General features: G+C 40.5%; 1 protein-coding gene across 1 annotated transcript; it reads right to left on the bottom strand.

Annotated features, from left to right (window-relative positions):
• Positions 1–6,225: 6,225 nt before the first annotated feature.
• LOC306977867 (uncharacterized protein) lies at positions 6,226–14,399 on the bottom strand (the record flags this gene model as incomplete). Its single annotated transcript, XM_079576306.1, has 7 exons — positions 6,226–6,258; positions 7,024–7,106; positions 9,304–9,410; positions 9,530–9,641; positions 10,826–11,019; positions 11,240–11,485; positions 14,300–14,399. The coding sequence occupies 7 exons, from the start codon at positions 14,397–14,399 to the stop codon at positions 6,252–6,254; spliced, it is 849 nt and encodes a 282-aa protein (XP_079432432.1). The 3' UTR covers positions 6,226–6,251.
• Between the last annotated feature and the right edge of the window lie 2,180 nt (positions 14,400–16,579).

A 16,579-nucleotide genomic window follows, 5' to 3' on the forward strand; every position in this document is an offset into this window, starting at 1 on the left:
CAGTGATCAATGCGGGAGGTGGCGAGGCTGTGGACGAGGATGGGGGGGGGGTGAGAGAGGGGCGGAGACGAGAGATGTTGCGTAGGTGGAAATATGCAGACCGAGTGATGTTATTGATGTGAGACTGGAAGGAGAGTGTACTGTCGAGGATGACACCCAGACTCTTAACCTGAGGGGAGGGGAGGACAGATGAGAGGTTGAAGGGAATAGGAAAACTGTTAGATTTGGAGAGAGTGGAGGAGGTGCCTACGAGAAGGACTTCTGTTTTGGAGCTCTTCAGTTTGAAGAAGTTGAAGGAGAACCACAAATGAATTTCTTGTAGACAGAGGGTAAGGGAGGATGGAGGAAGAGATGAAGATGGTTTGGTAGAGAGGTAGAGCTGCGTGTCATCCGCATAGCAGTGGAAATGGATGTTGTGTTTACGAAAGATGTGACCGAGTGGGAGAATGTAGATAATGAAGAGGAGGGGCCCCAGGACAGAGCCCTGGGGCACACCAGCAGAGACCTTGATTTCATATTTTGATGCTTTCTCCTCTGCACTTTGCAGCTCATTTTGCCTTGATCTGGAGGAGATTGTGCTGGTGTTGCACCAAATAGAGTCACTAACAACAGTAACTAACCTAATTATTGGACCTAATGTGATGTTTCTTCTGTTTTGTTTCTTTTACCCATTCAGTTAGTCAAATAAGCTTTTTCGGTGGAGAAGCCATCATCCCATGCGTCACTGTAAACGCTCCAATAAGGAGCCTTCTCTGGAAATACAACCAACACATGATCTACAACCAGACGGGATCAGAGCGGGTCTACAACGCATCCTGGAGACTGTTGGTGCACGGAGTCACAGACTCCTCCCACCTGGTGTACAAGAACCTGAGCGTGGACACACATGGGGGACGGTTCTCCTGCCACATCCACACAGACACAGAGATGATTGTAGTCATCGTGCAGATGTGGATTCTAGTGTCATATTTTCCATATGTTTTCTGGACCTTCTGCTTATACCATGTAACGACATGGACACTGCAGGCAAGTATTCTTTCTTTATGGGAATACAATATTATGTCTTCATTTAACATATGGATTAACATCAGAGCTTGACATTGACTGTTTTCCTCACCGGGCACTGTGACTTTTGACCCTTTCAAACATTACTTGCAGAGGAAGTCAAATAACTTGATTGCATTAATCGAGTAAAAGTACAGATACTACTGTTCAAATATGACTTCAATAAAAGTAATACAAGTTGCTCAGTCAAATTTTTACTTAAATGAAATATTTGCAGTAAAAAAAACTTACAAATTCAGGACAAAATTATTACAAGTGAAAAATAATGGGTACAGGGCCTTTAAGATGATGAAAACAGATGATGAAATATTTCAGAACTGTGTCAAGAAAGAACAGCAGCTCTGAAGTTATCCAAAAATAATATTATTTTCTGTTTTTAAGTTTCGTAGAGGAATTCTGATGCCGAGACATTTAATTTACACTCAGCTGTTCCGAGATCAGAGACAAACCGAAGAGCGCCGGCGTGAGACAGAGCATTCGTCCAGTCCCGCGGGTGTGGAAAGGTGAGAGTAAAACGGCTGAGATGTGACTGTGATTGAGTCAGGGTTATAGAACTGTGGACACATCTATGTATCCGCTGGACAAAAAATACCATGAAAGTATCGTGATTCTGATGTATGTATTTGTATGATGTATTTGTATGATGTATGATGATGTATGTATTGTGGAAGTGCCAGCCAAAGCTCTCGATTTCAACACTCGAGTAAAAGTACAGACACAAGTAGCTCAAGTTAATTCTTTTGCTCAACAAGTAAAAGTAAAAATAAATTCAAAGTAGAAATAAATGATTGGAAAAACAATTACTGTAGGCAAATTCAAAAACATGAAAATGTGGTCTGAATTCCCCCTCAGTACCAGGCTGCTCAGCATGGCTTTGGGGACCAATCAGGGAGGGACGACATACGGAGGCTTGTAGTTTGTTTACGGATCCAACACGACGCGAAGCGAATTTTGCATAATACCCCCCTTTAAATCGAGTTTTTAATTATTATTTTTTAAATCAGTGGTTCTCAACCTTTTAGAGCCGCGACCCCCATTATAACAGTTCATTAGGATCGTGACCCCCACCCGGGTCAGACCATGGGAAAAACAGGGACATTAACCCCTTAACTCCCACCTGAACCGAGCACATTTTCGCTAGTTTGGCTTTAACCCCAATCCAAAAGCTTCTGGAAAAAAAGGTGTGAAAATAGCAACAACTGAGATGAAAAGAATGATGGAAATGTGACAAAAAAGTGAGAAAACATTGACGAAAAAGTGACGAAAAATGGATGAAAAAGTGGCAAAAATGTGACAAAAAAATGACAAAAATTTGATAAAAATATGACAAAAAAGCAAAAAAAAATGTGACCAAAAAAATGACCAAAATGCAACAAAAAAATGATTAAAAAAAATGGACGAAAAAATGTTACAAAAAATGATGAAAAAGTTACAAAAATGAGTTGAATACCCAACAAAAAAAAGATGGAAAAAAAATCTGATGGCGTGAGGAAAAAGATCCTCGGCGGTTCAGGCGGGAGTTAAGAGGTTAAACTATATAACTCTTAAAAAACAAAGAAAAAACAATGGCTAAAACAAAAATGAATTAAATTTAGAACAAATACCCTGGTAAAATAGCATGTATGCTACGACACCATGATAATAATATTGAAATATATATTTTATCTAGATGCTCTGGCGACCCCCCAAATTTGTCTCGCGACCCCCTAGTGGGTCCCGACCCCCAGGTTGAGAAGCCCTGTTTAAAATCACCCTGGGTCATCAGTGTCGTTTATCAGCAAACACTTTACTTTTTACTTTATGGAAATTTACTGGAGCAGAAAGTGTTATATTTATCTTTCAAATGTTTGGAGTAAAAGTGATAAGTTCTCAACACAAATACTCAAGTAAAGCAGGTTTTTTCACCTAGGGATACGGGGACGTAGCAGGGGGTACTTGCAACTTGTTTAAAAACTTGCAGTAAAACTTGTAGGTTGGGGATAATTTTAGGTTTATTTTGAACGCAACATTGTCTTTTCACTTACAAACAGCGCTTTTTAGTGATTGCTTTCTAATTAAACTGCACCACCCTTGAGGTAGGGGGTACACGGACTACCAGGGAAAGATCCAAGGGGTCCACAAGACAAAACGGCTTAGAAGTAACTTTACTGAAGCAAAGTGCAGATCCTCAAAGTACAGCACTGTAGTAAATATACTGTTGTTAAATAATGACTAAGCCTCATATTAAATCGGATTTAGAAGAAAGTTGAGAATGAATTTGAGAATTTGGTGAGTGTGGTTTGCCATGTGCATCTGGAGGAGACATTGTGTTGTCGTTCTGTTATTTGCATGGAATGTAAAAGTCTCTGCAAAGACTTTCACTTCATCTTGAGTGTGCTCCATGAATTCCAAATCCTTTCTTTACAGAGAGAATGAAGCTGATGCGACTGATGAACCTCAGAATCCAGAAGAGATCCCCCTGACACAGATATGCCAGGAAACTCAAGAGCATGGAGAATAGATTCACATTAATGAACCTGTTGTTTTTTGTTCAGGTGTTGGTGCTTGATCAGTAGTTAAGGGTAAAACAGAACTCTTACGCTGTGAAGAAGTGAACATTCCCCTACACTTCTCCCACATTTTGTTATGTTACAGCCTCATTCCAAACTGAATTAAATTTGATTTGTTTTTTTTACTCAATCTACACACAGTCCCCTATAACGACAAAGTGAAAAACGTTTGACAATGTTTTGAAATGTCACATGTGCATACAGTATATCTGGAGTGTCATGTTCATGTTTGTTTGTTGGCAAATGGCAATGCAATAAAGGAAGCGCTTCCAGCCAGAGATTTGTGTGAAAAAAATACTAAAAAATACAATACTAAAACCAAATGCATTCTCTCCTCTTTGCCATTGTCTTTTTATTTCCCTTATGTGTTTTTGTCACTTTTTTATTGCACTTTTTCTGACTTTTTTTGTTACTTTATTGATGCATTTTTGCCTCTTTTTGCTGGATTTTTGTCATTTTCTGTGCGGGATATTTGTAATTTTTTTCTGTATTTTTGTCATTTTTTGTTTTTCTGTATTTTTGTCATTTTTTGCTGGATTTTTGTCATTTTTTTCTGTATTTTTGTCATTTTTTTCTGTATTTTTGTCTTTTTTTTGCTGGATTTTTACCATTTTGTTGCTGGATTTTTACCATTTTGTTGCTGGATTTTTGCCATTTTTTTCTGTATTTTTTTCATTTTTTGCTGGATTTTTGCCATTTTTTCTGTATTTTTTTCATTTTTTGCTGGATTTTTGTCTTTTTTTTTGCTGGATTTTTGTCTTTTTTCTGTATTTTTGTCATTTTTTTGCTGGATTTTTGCAATTTTTTTGCTGGATTTTTGGCTTTTTTTGCTGGATTTTTGACATTTTTTGCTGGATTTTTGCCATTTTTTTGCTGGATTTTTGGCTTTTTTCTGCCAGATTTCTGTAACTTTTTTGTTGCTCTTTTGTCACCTTTTTGTTGAGTTTTTGTCATTTTTGTCACTTTATAAAGCTTTTTTGTTGCGTTTTCATCCTCATTTTCTTCTCGTTTTTTGCCTCTGTTTTGAAGCTTTCAGATTTGGAGAATTTGGAGAAAACATGTTCAGGTGGGAGTTAAGAGGTTAAACAAATCATTTCATCATTCAATCATTTATTCCCCTCTAGGCCCAGGACGCCCCTGAAAGTGAGATTCTTAATCTCAGTGGGACAATCCTGGTTAAACAAAGGTCAATAAACAAAACAAAACATTTCTATCAATATAATGCAGTGAATCCAAGCGTCCGGTAGCAGGATGCTGAAAGGACATTCTAAGGCCTATTTAACCCTCGTACAGGTGGTAGTGCACACACACCCTCTGGTGGTAGAAAGCGGCAATAAATTCAGACCCAATCTGGCTCTAACAATGGCTCAATCCGAAACCATCAAATCATAGCCTCTAAGCACTAACACTGGCAACTAACTCCTTAACCTTTCATGGGTCGACTGTTAGATCTGTGCAGTTCGGGAACTAGAGCTTCAGCAGCATTTGAACAATCCATCCGTCCTTAAACAGGGGAAAGGGAAGTGACATCACCAACAGCTGTTTTTCTTCTTCTTTAAAGTTATTGGTGGAGTGCAGGCCAAACAAAAGTGCATGTCGCCCCCTAGTGTCCAACAACAACATAGTGTCCAAACAAAGACATTTAAGGAGAAAAATAAATCCAAATGATCCAAACATTTCCCTTTAGTCTTATTTTATTTCAACAGCTGTTTCATAAAGCTACATTATGCAAATGATCCATGTGGCTTAAGTTTCTACTAAATGAAAACAAAAGCATTTCATCTGTTTCCTGAGTTTTTTTTCTCTTTAACACTGACATGTGACTGAGCTGTGGGGACGACAACATGGATTTATCACTTTTATAAAGTTTGGCTTGTGCAGAATCATCAATTATTATTGTTATTATTAAATGTGCTCCTGTCAATCAACAGTGGTTGCGCATGAATCACTCGAGGGTGGGGGCGAGGGGGGTGGGGGGATTTGGCGCAGTGGCTTATGGGATGGCACATAGCTCCTAATCACTGGTTAGTTAGCATCAGAGGTCCCTATGCTAAAGTGGCCATGATAGTTAGCATCAGAGGTCCCTATGCTAAAGTGGCCATGATAGTTAGCATCAAGGCTCCTTTTCCTAACTACTTCCTAACTGACTTACCAATTCGGAAGCTTCTTGTCATGGCGCACGCTGACGCACATCCCGTTTGGCGTAAGAGCTCTTAGCAATCTGCCCGTTTCGGAAGCAGCCATAGTCAAAACTCTACAACCAAACTTTCAAACTAATTTTAAAAGTTTCCCAGTTCACCTACAGCGTCTCGCCTGAAGACTGCATCGTAAATTAACATTTTCCAAACTAGAAGTATCCTACTTTCTAAATTCAGGCCAACTTTACTTCAATAGATGGGTTTGAGAACACATGAGATTTTCCTGTTATAGACACCAAGGACTTTACACCATTCAAAATCTAGATTATTATTCACAGAGGTTTAACGGTGAACTTCAGACAGATCATGGCAGAGCTCAGTCCTCGTCTTAGTTCTGGGAGCGTCCGGTTCTTCCAGTGTGACCAGTCCATGTCAGGGCAGTGTCGCCTCTTCGTTCTTGGTTTACACTTTAATCTTTGAAGTGCCTTTGCTCCGCCATTCATGATCTAGAAAATAAAACAATTTCCTTCAGCAAATCTAGGTAAGTCCAGTTATTTATTTGAGCTTTGACCAGGTGTATTAACGCAGGAAGAAGCAGGTCAAATGTTATGCTTTTAAATGCCTTTTTTAATGCCCAAATACCAATGGCTGGTTTGTGTATCGGAAATAAGCACAGAAAAGATGTTTTTGGAGGCAATCTTGTCCCTCAGCACCCTCTAACCTAAATGTTCTCACAGCTCTGCCAAACACTATATTTTCACAGAAAAAATAATAATTTCTTAAGATATGCAAACACTTCATCAACAGAGGAAAGAGAGTTGGACAAAAGGAGCAACTTATTAACAAAATCTCAGCCACAACTGCAACCAGAAATCAGCAACACTCTGGATAACTAGGAAATGAGGCCCTATGTCAAAAATCCTGAAATATCCCTTTAAGGCCTTGATTATGGCACAATTAATTTAATAACTTTTTTTAATGCCCTGTGGGAAAACTACAGTAACTTTCTGTAGTGCTGCCTCAGGACCCATGCGATCAAATCTGGTATTTTTCAGTTGTAGCGTCTGGTACTAAATGTTTCAGTAATACAGTGTCTTTTTTCCGATGCCGTACTGGTGCCTTTGAACTGCACACAACCACACCCTGAGCAAGTGTCCTCCTCGTGTTATATCTTCCTTTGTCCAAAAAGGACATACGCAGTGAACGAGGGTGAATGGGTTTAACTCAGTTAGTGCCTCAAGCCCATAGTCGTGTCTACCAGGAGCACTCACCCCAAGAGTTCACCGCTTTCTGGAGGGACTTCTTTTGTCTTGTCCAGCTCCAGATCTGTTTGTCGTCTCGCTGCTGCCTGGCCCTGAGAGCACAAAGATGTTTTCATTGTTCGGGGACAGCGAGTTACAAATAAATCTCCATGCATTGAACAAGGATGACACCAGCACAGAACCTTTATGATTAGTAGAATTGACACACTAGTCTGAATAATGCATCGCTTCAGAAATGCACAAGAAGATTTAGAACGGAAAAGGTTTGCATTCAACGACACTCTACGCAAGCTGTAGACCAGACGTTTGCGCAGGCAGGTGGCGCTCTTTGCAAATCTTCAGACCTGGTGCAGAAAGTGGGCAGGACAGGGGGTGGACAGGCTCCCATGGCGATGTTCTGCTGCGGCGTCTCCCTTTGCTTTCCCCCCAAAAGTGCTTCACAACGGTGGCAAAAACATGGCGACGATGCCAAACAAAGAAGCCACGATTAGTTTTGTAGGTCTTAGCTTTAAAATGAGGCTGTAAACTCCAGTCGCTTTTAGATTTGGGTAAAGCTGAACAGGAGAAAATGCGCTCTGTTCAGGCGGGGGTTAAGAGGTTAACAAACAAAAAGGATTGCGTCAGAAAATGTCACTTTGGCCAGGGGCAGACTGGCCATATGTCCATTCTGGAAGAGCACAGAAGGGCCACCAGTCCCGCCTCAACCGAGCTTTACCCAAATCTAAAAGCTAAAAAGAAAAGCATCAAAATAGCAAAAAAGAAAGAGGATGAAAACAAAGCAAAAATGTGCTGGAAAAGCAACAAAAAAGTGGCAAAAAATGTGATGAAAAGGCAACAAAAACATGAGAAAAACACAACAAAAAATTATAGAAAAAATAATGGAAAAAAAAAACCCAACAAAAATATGACAAAAATTACGTGACGAAAAGTTTCCATCACTTTTGTAGGTCTTAGCTTTCAAATGAGGCGTTACATTGTTGATCTCCAGTCGAGAAGCTTTTAGATTTGGTTAAAAGTCCAGTATAAAAAAACATGAATCTAAAAGGAATTCCGTGGAGTATGGTGTACCATAAGGTTCAATTTTGGGACCATTATTATTTATTATTTATATTAATGATTTTGCTTCTGTTTCTACGACCACCTTTCCCGCTCTTTTTGCTGATGATGCCAGTCAAAACATAGGCGGGGGGTAAGAGGTTAAGATATGTATTTGTGGAAGTGTCACATTTACGCTAATTTGGGCCAGGCTGGTCAGAGTCCAGGGCTGTTTTTCAGTCCCAGTCCGGCCCTGACTTTGGCTGCGGAGAAGTTGCAGAGTTCGAGGAAATTGCAGTTTTTTGGAACAGTTTTGCTACAGTTGCAGGATTCTTGGAGGGGCTGAAAGAGTTAAAGTTGAATTTGAGGAGGTGGACAGTTTCAAGTACCTTCACCTCAACAATAAACTGGACTGGTCCCACAACAGCAGCGCCCTGTACAAGAAAGAAAAGTCGCCTCCACCTTCTGAGGAGACTGAGGTCGTTCGGAGTGAGCAGGCCTCTGCTCAGGACTTTTTATGACTCTGTGGTGGCCTCTGCTCTCCACTACGCTGCCGTGTGCTGGGCCCCGGGCCGCACAGAGCGGGACAAGAACAGACTGAACAAGCTGGTCAGGAGGGCCAGCTCCGTCCTGGGGCCCCCTGGACTCTGTGGAGGAGGTGAGGGTGTTAGCCAAGCTCACCTCCATCATGGACAACACCTCCCACCCACTGCACGGGACTGTAGAAGAGCTGAGCAGCTCTCTCAGTGGAAGACTGAGACACCCTCAGTGCAAGAAGGAGCAGGTCCTTCATCCCCTCTGCTGTCAGACTGAACAAGGCTGTAAAGTAACATGTGCAATAATCCCTTTGCAGAATACATCACTTACCTGCGTCACCACCTGCACTGCTCACACTGACTTATTAGTAGTTACTTATTATTGACTGTTTATACTTTTTTATACCCACAGAGTCCTTGGTCGTCATCGTATATAAGATATCACTATTTACTCATTGTTTTTGTTGTTTGTTGAGCTGATGCTCTTCCTTCATCAGGAGGTAAAGCAGCACATTGGCACTGACACACAATACACAAGCTTTAGCCTGTTGCTTTTGTGGTCATGACCCCCCAAAATATCAATGCGAACAACTGGGGACCCCCACAGCTAAATGCACGAGGCTTGTACTAAGTTCAAATATACTGCTGTTAAATACAATATTATTACATGTAAGTTATTAGTTATGAATAACAACAACAATAACAACAGATGAAGTACCTTCTTGTGTCGGCAGATGCAGATTCCAGCTGTTAGTCCTGCGGCCAAAATGACCCCAACAGCAGCGCCCACTCCAGCCAAAACAGCCGGGTCCAGAACGGAGACGTCTGTGGGAAAACACCATTATTTAATCATTTGACGAGGAGCAGGAGGTGATGGGACTAAACCAGGACTCTCCCAAGACTTAAGGCGGATATTCTTTAATATAGTCTGAACCAGGGCTCACCTGGGGGGTTGCTGCTTCGAACATGATCCTCCAGTCGTGTGCGGATGCTGAGGGTCTTTCTGTCCGTGGTGAGCTCACAGGAGAACAGCCCCCTGTGCTCTTTACTCACACCCTTTAGACATTAAATAGTTTCCACGTTATTTTGACGTTTAAATATTTTATATCAGTGCTTCAAAATGAACATCTTTCCCTTCATTTTTATGTATTGAATTAGCCTTTTGAAGTAACTGTACAAGTCGTTTTTCCAAACAGTACTTTTTACTTCTACTTGAGTAAAAGGACAAACCCTACATCTAAAGCAGGGGTCCTCAGACTTTTTTCTCTGGGGGCCACATTATTGTTCCTGACTGTGATGGGGGGCCGGACCGGGTTGGCTATAATATAGAATTGTATGACTCAGACCAAAATGCCTCATAGTGAAGTAGAGATGACTCGCCTGCACAGTCGTCCCCACGACTACATCCACAAGATCAACACTTGATTCAGGCTCATATTTGTTTCACTGTGGTTTGCAAAAATAGTGATCAAGTCTTCACACTTTCTTTTAATTTCCATTTATTTTTATTTTAATTTTATTTATTATGTAATGTGATCAAAGTAATAACTTCTTACACTTGTATTGTGCTTTACAAGCCTGTGTCACAAGTTTCTCAAAGTACTGTCGTCATTATTCATTCTCTCCACACTCTGTGGTGGTAAGCTTCATTTACCACGGGGCTATAATGTGTTTATATTATGATCTCTTATAATAATAATAATGCATTGGTTTTATATAGCGCTTTTCTGGACACTCAAAGACGCTTTACATTGCACTATTCATTCACTCCATACTCGGTGGTGGTAAGCTACTATTGTAGCCACAGCTGCCCTGGGGTAGACTGACGGAAGCGAGGCAACCAGTCTGCGCCATCGGCCCCTCCGACCACCACCAACCACTCACTCACTACATTCACTAGACTTCCTGGTGTTACTAAATGGTCTCCCATCCAAGTACCGACCAGGCCCTTCCCTGCTTAGCTGCAAAGGTCTGACGGGATTGGGCAGAGCAAAGGTGCCCTCTGCTGGACACCTGTGAAATTATTTTTTATTTATTCAAATTACCCCCCCTAGTGGCTGGAATGAGTAAACTGGTTATTTAGTTAAAGTATCCTAACTCCGCACAGGAATGGGCTAGAAACATACTTTTTTTTTTTGGACATACTCAGGGATTTGTGCTCTACAAGTGGGGGGCCGGATTAAATCATCTCGTGGGCCGGATTTGGCCGTAGTTTGAGGACCCCTGATCTAAAGGCTCACCTTCAAAGTCAAACTGCCAAACTCCGAGACTCCGGCCACAAACGGTCTCCAGGCCTCTCCGTAGACCGTCCTGTTCCCGGTTTGGGTCACGATGGTCTCTGTGCGATTGAACTTCCAAACACGACTGTGGTCCGTCAGAGAGGAGTTAGTGTCACAGAGGAGCGTGACCTCGGACTGTGAAGCGAACACAGCAGCTGCAAACACACCAGAGCACAAATATTTCAGACATACAATGTGAGATGGAAATTATGTCCACTAATAGTGTGATAACGACTCTTTGGCGATATGTTGTGAAGCCCTTTTGGCTAAATACAGAGAGGGATAAAGAACTAATATCGTAAAGACACCGGCTCCTCTCCTCCATCTTGAAAACCACACATTCTTTTCAAGTAAACACTCTGCAGTAATGCTCACGGTTCCTCCTGTAGGTGGCGCTCCTCCAGCTGGTCTCAGTGCTGACGGTACAGCTGTATTCCTCCAGAGGGCGCTGCGTCAGAGGCACAGAGCTGAGCACAGAGAACAGTCCGGTCCCTGATGGGGTCACTGAGGTGCTGTGGTCACTCTGAGGGCTCCAGGAAACAGAGGGTTTGGGGAAAATGTCTCTGGAGACGCACTTCAGCCTCTCTCCATCTTCTTCTAGGAGAACATGTCTGACAGGAGCTGAGAGAAGGAGAAGGGATAGATTTCCCTTGTTTAGTGAAGCAGACACTTTATTTGTTGCTTTCAGGGGAAATGATATTACCTAAATTATTTCATTTCATTTCATTTACTAATTTATTTGAATGGGACAGTGCATATTGATGAACAGACAACTAGAGCTGTAAATATGCCGGATTTAGCTCAAGGCTAATTTCCATCCGCAGTCCCTTAAAAAACAAGACAAGAACATACAAAACATATAAGCCACAACACACAGCAGTACATTATAGACAAAACAGGCAAGGACAACAACTACACAATACATAAAGTGCATCTCTTTCATAAGCCACTCCCCTCGTCCCGCCCACTCACACACCTGAACCTGCAAATATTTTAAAATACGTCCCTGTCTAATGCCTTTTAATGGTCACACCTTTGTTGGCAGAAAAGCCGTTCTTTCAGTTGTCTCTTAAATGAGACGTCGGTGCTGCTTTCTCTAACTGTCAAAGGTAGAGTGTTTCAACTAGAACAAGCCTAAATGGAAAGCACGTTTTGAGAAAATTTACTGCCGCCTTGCATCGCATTTTCATAATTGTGACCATTAAAATGCGCCATTTTGATTTGATTATGACCCATTATCCATCCATCCCTCTTCTTCCACTTGTCCGTTGCCCGGTCGTGGGGTAAATCACACTGCACCAGCCCCTGTGGCTCCTCCTGCTGGTGGTGGGTTCACGGAAGGACGGCGTCACGATTAACCGGGCCTGTTGGTCTCTCATAAGGAGCTTCTGAACCGCTCTTTGTCACCGAGGACCTGTTTGCCCTGGGAGACCCGACCAGGGGCACAAAGCCCCCGACAACAGAGCCCCAGGATCATTCGGGCTCAGAACCCTCCACCACGTTAAGGTGGCGGCTCCATGAGGGGATCCATTATCATTTCATCTAAATACATGATCAAATCAAATGGCAGGAGTTGCCTCAAAGGACTCATATTAAAGGAGCTTTGTGAAAACCAGCAATGATACGGACGTCAAAACAGAAGACAAACAATGTGGAAATGAGTCATCAGCAGACGGAAAGGTGTCCCGGCAAGAGAAAAGAGAACAGAATAACAGGGTAAAGAAAACCATTCCTTTAACACTGAAGTAAAATCACACATACCTTGGACGTCAACATGGACCAATGTGGTTTTGATCGGTTTATGATTTTTGATGGAACATTTGTAAGTGCCCTGGTCCTGGGTCTGGATTTGGGTGAGGAGCAGAGAGAAATTCCCTTGTGATAACTGGTTGAAAAACAGATCCGCCCTGTTGTTGTAAGGGTTCTTAGTGTCTTTTGATAAATGATAGGTAATTTTATGATAGGTAATTTTATGATAGGTAATTTTATGATCCATCCATCCATCCATCCATCCATCCATCAGGTCTGAGTCTATGATTGGTAATTCTATGATTGGTAATTCTATGATTGGTAATTCTATGATTGGTAATTCTATGATTGGTAATTCTATGATTGGTAATTCTATGATTGGTAATTCTATGATTGATAATTTCATGATTGGTAATTTTCTGATTGGTAATTTTATGGCTATAGGAGTAGACCGGGGTGAACTCAGGGCTGATCCTGGTCCAGTAGATCTGAAAGGTTTGAAAGCGTGGGATTCTCGCCACACCAGGGAGGCTACAGGGCAGCACACAGCTCTCCATATAAACACACGAAACTCTGGCTTCTGCAACACAGAAAGGAGCGGTTTAGGCTGAGTACGATTCAGTGCAGCGGAGCCAACAATGTTTCAAAGTCTCTGTTTCAAATCAGAGATTACAGGTCTCTGTATCCTAAACAGAAAAAAAGAGAAAACAATACAATATTATAGTTAGTTAAGAAAGGAACACTTAAAACAAGTAAAGCTGAGAGTGAACAAAACTATGGTTGATTATTCAGTTATTACTGCATTGATTAGTTTTAATCTGTCTCTAAACAGTGATGTAACTATTGGTTAATGACAGATACCAGTTTCTATTTTCTTAATAATGCAGGCTAATTTAGATACAGCACAGAGCAAAGAAAGCTCTCTCCAGTCTGAGGATTGTTGTCGTGGCGACAAAAAAAAATCTCCCCAAACTGGTCACACTAAACATGCAGAACTCGCCCTCTTTATCCGCTCTGAGTGACACAAGCCTTCGCACGCTCATAAAAGTCTGGGATATTTCCAACACGTGCAGAAACTCACTCACTTTTACTGTTTAATTAGGTCATTTAACAATATTGATAGTATTCACGGACACAAAGCTACACAAACAAGATGCAAGATGTGATAGCTCAATGTTGTTGTTTTAAAAAATAAACCATTCACCATAATTCAGCCGGAGTTATGCAGATGCGGTAGAGTCGCCAAAGTATTTACTATAATCTAACTCAAGTACAAGTAAGAAAGTAGTGACCCAAATAAATACTCGGCTCTCCTGGTTAAAAAAGGATAGAAGAAAAGTTAACAAGTACTTGGAGAAAATGTTATTCTGATTTATGCTTCAGTTGTGACATAAACTAAGAGAAATAAAACTTGTAATAATGTGAAAATCGGAATATTGCATAAATGTATTAAAATGTATATTTCATTTATAAGAAAAAGGGGCATGAAACACAAACGACATATATTTTAGGTCGACATGAAGCTTTTGTTACTTCAAAATTTACTCTCGATGGCACATGTAACTTTGTTTTTTTACTCAAGTGTAAAGATACTTCATTACAGCATTACTCAAGTAGAAATAAAAACTACTCAATGATATAACTACTCCAATAAGTAAAATTTCAAGAACTCATATCGAGTACTACCTGCCGCTGACACCTTGACAGAGTGGCCGGTCCGGAGTCGGACTGAGCTGAACAAAGTCACGATCAGAGCCAAACTCACGACGCTCCTGCCTGCACTCATGTTCCCGTCTGAGGTCCGGCTTTCACTTTGAATGAGGTGAGACGTGGACATGCAGGACAGCGGTCTCACAGACAGATGGCGCTATAGGAGCTGTAAATTGCCTAAGTCCTTTTTTTTGAGAGAGAGAGTAAAAAAAGTACTTTTTCTCCAGTGAGTAGCAGAGGCGGGTAGTACTCAGTTACATTTTTTACAGTTACAACTTTTGTTTTTTAATAAATTGTACATCAGGTAGTTTTATCATACAGTATTTTTTACGTCTTGAGTAAAATGATAATGAAGTATCTGTTTCTTACTTGAGTAAAAATAATTGTTTCTCATTTCACTGTGAGTAAATATTCAAGCAAATCGTCTCGTGCTCCTTGTTCTGTAGAATGATTCATTTTTTCTCTATTTTCTGTTTTGTTTCACACAATTTATGGTGTCATTGAAAATAAATCAGACTTTTTACTTTTACTCAAGTATCCTAATTGTTTGGGTCACTAGGCTGCTTGTACTAGTACTTCAAAGTAACTCTTATTTGAGTAAATATTTTTGAGACTCTACCACCCTCTGGTGACTAGTAATGTGAAAATTGTAATATGAATACATAAATAAAGAAAATACATAGCAAATAATATAAAAATCTTTATGAATTAAGTAACAAAACACAAAATACATCTATTTTACACATCAAAATGATTTGTCACTTACAGAATCACTGACCCTCACAGTGGCACAAGTAACTTTTTGTTTAACTCAAGTAAGAAACAGATACTTCAGTTTAATATTACTAATTAAAAATTACTTCATGACAAAACTAGTTGCAAAAGTCGTTACTTTTTCAAAAAGTACTTGAATAAATGTAAAATGTAACCGAGTTCTGAGTTCCCCCTTTTGCTGTGGTCTCTTCCATAGAAATAAAAAGTCTCTCGAGTCCCCAAAATGATGCTTTACTTTGACTTGGGTCCATAAATTATATTATGATGTACTTCTTTCTTGTCACAATATATTATATTCTACATCCATCCATTTTCTTCTGCTTTATCTGGGGCTGGGTCGCGTCGGCTGCAGTCTAAGCAGAGATGCCCAGACTTCCCAATCCACGCACACCTCCTCCAGCTGTTTTCGGCCTCCTGTATCAGCCATCTTGTTCTTTCGGTCAATACCCAAATCTCATGATCATAGGTGAGGGTGGGAACATAGATCGACCGATAAATCGAGAGCTTTGCCCCCGATCAGCTCCCTCTTCACCGCAACAGAGACCGCATCACTGCCGGCGCCGCACCGATCCGTCTGTCGATCTCACGCTCCATCCGTCCCTCACTACATCCATTCCTAAAATGCATAATGGGCTTGTAGAACCTAAACAAATATTAACTTTTTTGTCATTTTTGTCACATTTTTGTAATTTTTTCCTCAATTTTTGTATCACATTTTTGTCATTTTTTTGGTAATTTTTTATCACATTTTTATCACATTTTTGTCACATTTTTGTCATTTTTTGGTCAAATTTTTGTCATTTTATCGTCAATTTTTTATAACATTTTTGTCTTTTTTGTCATATTTTTTTCATTTTTTGCCACATTTTTATAAATTTTTTGGCATATTTTTGTAATTTTTTTTGTCACATTTTGTCACATTTTTGTCATTTTTTTGTAAAATTTGTATTACATTTTTGTCTTTTTTGTCACATTTTTGTCATTTTTTTGTAAATTTTTTGTCATTTTATCGTCAATTTTTTATTACATTTTTGTCTTTTTTTTGTCACATTTTTGTCTTTTTTGTCACATTTTTGTCATTTTTTGTCACATTTTTTGCATATTTTTGTAAATTTTTTTGTCACATTTTTTCACATTTTAATCAATTTTTTTGCATATTTTTGTAATTTTTTTTTGTCACATTTTTGTAATTTTTTTGTCACATTTTGGTCACTTTTTTGTCACATTTTTGTCAAAAGTAAAAATGAAAAGTTTGCACTTCCCTTCCGCCCAAACCGGAAGTGACGCCTCTGCAGAAAATGGCGTCCGTAGCGCCTGTGCTCGGCTCCGGGTCCGTGTGATTAAAACCCCCCGTCTCCTCCGTCTGTCTGCGGGCCGAACCATGGCCGTGTGCCCCCGCCGCGCTCCCTCCTGACCGCCCGGGGACCTGCGGCCCTCCCTGGATGTCCACAGCGGCCTGGAGTGCGAGGGCTCGCCGAGGTG

Source organism: Gobius niger, assembly GCF_951799975.1.
Source record: "Gobius niger genome assembly, chromosome: 18".
Taxonomy (NCBI): Eukaryota; Metazoa; Chordata; class Actinopteri; order Gobiiformes; family Gobiidae; genus Gobius; species Gobius niger.